Consider the following 5,984-nt stretch of genomic DNA (forward strand, 5'->3'; position numbering starts at 1 on the left):
AAACGCGCGACCCGACCCGACCGTGTTATAAGAATATTCCCTCGCGTTATTCTGAATATTTTCCGCGTTATTTATGTCTTATTGGTGTGTTATTGAGGTGATTTTGAGATGTTATTATTTTTTAAACAACAATAACAATACCACATGAATAACGAGGAAAATATTATTTCAATAACACATCAATAACACATGAATAACACTCTAATAACATTAGATGATTTGAGATGTTATTGTTCTTTAAACAACAATACTAATTCAAAATCACTTCCATAACATATTAATAACACAACAGTAAAAGTTTTTATCTTGTCATTTAGTTGGATCACCTCAATAACACATCAATAACACATGAATAACACAAAAAATATTCAAAATAACGCGAGAGAACATTCATATGCGATATAATATTCCTATAACACATCAGTGGGGCCGAGTCGCGCATTTTCATTCTTTTTTTCATTTTTTATGCAGGTGGGCCCCTACTTTCCACGTGTCGGCTCGACATTAAACTCCGCAAACAGCTCTGCATGCATGCGAGAGTACAGATGTAATATCTTTTCCTGTCCTACGGCTGTAAGTTATGACCTCAATCAAATAGAATGACACAACCCTACTCTATAGAGCTGTCCACGTGGCACTGAGATGGTATGGGCGTGCATGCATCCATTTAACAAATGCGATCCATGATAACGATGAGAGCCATCACCAGCTCAGGCCCGACTTGCTCCTCTATGAAGAGGCTGAAGACGTCATTGCCAAGCACCAATGTTGGGCTGACCATCTTCGGTGAGATAACAGCCAATACTTGTCCTTCTCTGGCACGAATTTTGCAGCATCTCTTCCTGAAGTTTCCTTCTATTGTAAAGTCTGCAGACATGGCACCATTGTCAGACATGAAGACTTCGACGAGAACATCGCTGTTGGGAGCAATTGAACGCTTTCTCATGGTGAAGAGGTGATATTTGGAGCTTGTTTTTGAGTTGTCTTCGTCAGATCCTCTGTATCCTTTCCACTGGGCATACATGCTCATAATCTGTGTGGAAGTTATACATAGAGCAAGCCTTCTGGTAAGAATAATTCAAATTGACATTATAAATATTTTTAGTTTATTAATTACTATTGTAAGTCCTCTTATGGGGCTATGAAATTTTAGGCACATGATGCAGACTTCCATCATAGGGCGGGACATCAGAGTGTATATATATATATATATATATATATATATATATATATATAACATGAAAAAATATTATGTCCGATTGGATGTTTGTATATCTGCAGGTCTGAACGGCCACTCATGGGATGTCATATGTATTTTAATAAGACTTTGGGAGGCAGGGAGCGAGGGAGGGAGATTTATTCAGATAGAAAAAGGCAGAGGAAAAAGTTCTATTTGTAGGTATACATACTTGAGGCCGGAGGTACAGCAGTGGCCTTCCAATTGCATCCATAAGCACAAGCTCTCCAAGACGAAACTTATTCCTCCTGGAATAGTTGTCCACTCGAAAGCTTAGCTTCCCCTCTCCATCATAAACAGAGAAGCCATCAGATCCTACGAAAGACATACTTGACTTCTTCCATACCGTCCATCTCTTAACCACCTTGTTCCTCTGTCCCTCTTCATCCTTCTTCGCTTGAATCTCCGAAGGAAATATTTTCGAATACATATCTAAGCTAGTAGCAGCAGCAGCAGCCAAAAGAGACTTGCAGGGAAAGACGAGACTTCGAGTTGTGTTTTTTAAGGTTGAGATGGCTGGCTTGAAATTGACATGTGAGTGACTTCGGATTTTTGGAATGTTTTGCTAATGGAGAAATAACAACTAACTTTGGCCATTTTTCTCAGCTGAGGTCCTGAGGATATTGGTCTCAATTTGGGTTGGTTATCAGAGTGGAAGCTGCGTAGTAAACCACTTTAGGACGCTATATTGGATGATAGATAATTCTGCCTTATGGAATTGGTATACGGAAGTTTCCTGTCTTAACTGCTAGCTTGAGGACCGTCCATTTCTTATCAACTAGTGAATGGAATGATTACAAAGAAGATTCATTTTATAATCATAAATACCATTTTTAAGCTGCTACATGTGTCATATATGTGGGTAGCAGATAGTACACAAAAGAACCGAATGTACTCTCAACCTCCTGATTTATACTGGTGTTTTTTGAAAGTATTTCTATGATCTTCAGAGTACAAATTGACATGGTATTTCTTTATTAGATATGTTGAACTTTGATTTCTGATTTAAAACTAAATTGGCAATATAAACCTGTGAATAAGCTGTACTAAATAATGTTTTTTTAGTCAAAAGACTTATATTTTTAATTTATTGGAAAAGTAATTAATGTATTTATTGTCTTCCAAAATTAATTAAGAATAAAAAAAAAAGGAAATTTATTTTTTACCAAGGGGAAAACCATTGTTCCAAAGATATGGAGGATATAGGAAGAAAAATAATTTAAGAGAGAAAAACTAGAGGTGAAGAATTTTATTAAAGTCGTACTTCAGTTTTTTTTTTTAACTTTGTCTAAAAATTTTATAATATTGTGTAAATGATAGAAAAGACCCGACTCTCTTCATTCTAATTTATACATGTGTCTATGAAATTAGGCTGGCTTTTAGAAAAGGGCTACTACTACTAGATGTTTGATGTTAACAACTTGTGTTGTCTTTATGGGTTCTCCCTTTTGATTTATTCCTTTTTTCTCCCCTGATCATATCACTCATTCAATTATTTTGTCTTCTATGGATTATCCCAATGCTTGGCATAAGTGCTCTTATGCATCAATGCCCCTATATCTCAATTGATGACATTGAAATCCTCCTATTGAAAATATCATATTTCATCTATGGCTCATACAGAACCCTCAACACTAAAAATCTCTTTCTTTTACAAAGAGAACGTGCCTTTAGATTAGAGTTTGTTGGTGCGTCAAGTCTTTCAAAATCTAACTTCGATACCTCCTTATATTTTTATAAGGAAAAAGGGCTCTTTTGACCAATGGAGAGATTAAAATCATATTTTTACTTCAATAAGATTTTTCTCTAATAAAAAGATGGCTTAATATTGTTTGAAATGCCATTACAAACTTTTGTTTGATTGGTAATTATCAACTTAGTTTTTTGGATTATAAATACATACTCATTAAGCTCTCTCAAGTGGATGATTACACTAGGATTTTTCTGAGACGATACACTATATCAAAAAATTTTCAATGACATTACATAAAATATTTTCATTTTCTTATGTTAGAAAGGAGTGGCCTATAGTTTCATGTTAGATTTCTATTCCTTATAAGAAAGGTTCATTTTTGTGATCATGCTATTTAACAATACATAGTCTTTATTTTTTTTGTAGAACATTGAAATTTGTGTATGTTATTGTCAATCAATATAAATCATTAATGATCAACAACTTAATAAAAATGAATATTTTAAAAATATAAAAAAAAAATTAGCTTAGAATTAAAAAAAATGACTACATTCAAGAATTTAAGTATAAAAATATGGATAATCAATATAAGATACAAAATTTATTTGTTGTTGAGTGTTTCATCCCATGCTTTAAATTACAAAAAGTATTTTAGAGAAGAGATAAAAATACAGTTCAATCTTAGTTGTAATAAAAGATGATACAACTCCAATAATTTACACTAAGAGCCAAGTTGATAAATACCTATTAAGAATGGTTTAATATTTTATTTAGTTCAAGATACATCAGAAAATTTTATCCCAAATGATGAGGCTCCTAATGGCTAAACCTCCCCTTACTATCATAAATTTCTTAATGCTAAATAACATGAAGTTTCTAAAAAATTATCCTTATGATATTCGTACCTCATTAGTAAGAAAGGAGCCCCTTCTGATAATCAATTGATTTTATTACTTTTGACTAATATGGATGTAGATAATTTGGCGAAAAAGTTAGATTAAATGAAAATAAAAAAAAAACTTTAATTTGTGTGACAAGTTAAATCTTCTGAATCGCATTGCTTCATGAATGTTTCTTTCTAATGATGGCTAAATTGGCTTCACAGTAAGCCTTAGAGGAATGACAATGTTCATGAAGAACAATTTAATAAAGAAACTCTTGTTCTCTTGAGATTGTTCTTTTCATGCCAATGCCTTCTTCTCTCTTGCCTAATATATTATTATTAATGTTTATCTCTATATCAAAAGTGAGTTTCTTCTTAAAAAAATATTTAAGAACTTTGTGATTATCATTTCTGTAACAGGTTTTTATAAATTTTGAGTAAACTATCTTTGTATTCTTTCACTTATCACACATGCTAAAATCATCTAGCAAGAGATTTTTTGAACATCAAATTCTGTAAAAATATGTATAAATTTCCAATTAAAATACCAAGGAAAAATATTCCAAGCTTATCCACATATTTTAATGAAACTTATGTCAAAATTTGGCCTATAATCAACTTAATTCATCAACTCATCTCATACACACATTTTCTGTGAGAGATTAAATTCAGACTCCTCCTCAATTTATAGATTGCTGGTAATGTTATTTCTCTAGTAAATAATTAATTAATAGTTTGCACCTCATAATGGTAACTGCTGTACTTTGGAAGATTTGCAACAATAGAGTAATAAATTAGAATCTTAGCACTGTAAAAGAATTCATTACATACAAAAGATTGAGAAACAAGCAGAAAGAGACACCTCAATTTTTACATAAAAACCTCTAGAAAGGGGAAAAACTCACGAAGCCTTTCCCAATTGAAATAATTTACTATATAATTGTAAGTACATAAATCCACTCCTCCTGAGTCAGGGAAAATAGAGTTGCAATATTGATATACAATTTTATTTCAAGAATAATAGTTGTAATTAGCCGCAAATATCATAATCAATCATTATAAAGATAGTATCCCGCCATGAATGTTGTAGACGGTGAATGTAGCACAAACTTATTAAAGAGGTCGTAGTTGAAAGTCGTGGTAGTATTTGACCATGTATGACTTAGAGGGTTGCTTCAGAAGCATTGGTTGGCCTCAAGGGATGCAGTAGAAAGCTTCAGCAGCTGTGAACCACATAGGTTGTAGTTGATCACATATGACGTAGTGGTGAGATGCGATAACATCCATAGGCATAATGGTCAGAGTTCTGTGCTACTTGAGTTGTGAGCCACATAGGCTTTAGTTGTTCACGTAGGGTATATTATTAAGCTGAAATAATGTCAATAAGTCACAAAGGTTGGAGTTGGGACCGACATGAGCTGTGGACCATATATGTTATATTTAATCATGTAAGCCTTAGTGATAAGCTGTAAAAACATCCACGGGCTGTAAAGGCCAGAGTTGGGACCTGTATGAGTTGTAGAACAAATTGTTCGTAGTTGGTCACAAAAGCCTCAGTGGTGAGTTGCATTAACGTTTGTAGGTCGTAAAGTGAAGTTGGGAGTTGCATGTGTTGTGGACCATGTAGGTCATAGTTTGTTCCGTAGGCCATAGTAGTGAGATGCAATAAAATTTGCAAGATGTAGAGGCCAGATTAATGAACGACATGAGTTATGAACCATGTAAGTTGTAGTTGGTCACATGGGCTATATTGGTGAGCAGCAATAATATATGTAGGCAACAGATGTCAGAGTTGGGAGCTGCATGAGATTTGGACCACATATATTGTAGTTGGTCACATGGGCTATAGTGGTGAGCCATGATAACTTTCTTGAGCTGCAATGTTCAGAGTTAGGAGCAACATGATTTGTGCATAACGTAGGCCATAGTTACTCAAGCATGCCATAATGGTGAGTTGTAATAACGTAGATAGTTTGTTACATAGGTCATAATTGTGAGCAGCAAAATTTTATAGTCTACACTGGGGAGAGTTGGAAGCGACATGAGCTGTAAACCACCTAAGTTATAATTGGTCACATTAATTGTAACAGCGAGCTGTAATAATGTACGTAGGCCACATAAGTTGGATTTGGGTGCACAATGAGTTGTGGACCACATAGATCAGAGTTGGT

At 34.0% G+C, this 5,984-nt stretch overlaps 1 protein-coding gene across 1 annotated transcript; it reads right to left on the reverse strand.

The window, feature by feature from the left end:
• Window positions 1-329: 329 nt before the first annotated feature.
• On the reverse strand, window positions 330-1,795 carry LOC110032366 (protein LURP-one-related 5-like). The gene is made up of 2 exons (XM_020735981.1): window positions 1,410-1,795; window positions 330-1,033 (listed from the first exon to the last, which is right to left on the reverse strand). The coding sequence occupies exons 1-2, from the start codon at window positions 1,665-1,667 to the stop codon at window positions 668-670; spliced, it is 624 nt and encodes a 207-aa protein (XP_020591640.1). The 5' UTR covers window positions 1,668-1,795; the 3' UTR covers window positions 330-667.
• Window positions 1,796-5,984: the final 4,189 nt, after the last annotated feature.

This window comes from Phalaenopsis equestris, unplaced genomic scaffold, assembly GCF_001263595.1.
Source record: "Phalaenopsis equestris unplaced genomic scaffold, ASM126359v1 Scaffold000932, whole genome shotgun sequence".
NCBI classification, from domain to species: Eukaryota; Viridiplantae; Streptophyta; class Magnoliopsida; order Asparagales; family Orchidaceae; genus Phalaenopsis; species Phalaenopsis equestris.

Excerpts from the sequence above, each read along its gene's own strand:
- LOC110032366 (XM_020735981.1), bottom strand. The coding sequence starts at position 1,667 with ATGTATTCGAAAATATTTCCTTCGGAGATTCAAGCGAAGAAGGATGAA. Across the intron at positions 1,034-1,409 it reads TGCTGTACCTCCGGCCTCAA|ATTATGAGCATGTATGCCCA; the intron begins GTATGTATACCT and ends ACTTCCACACAG.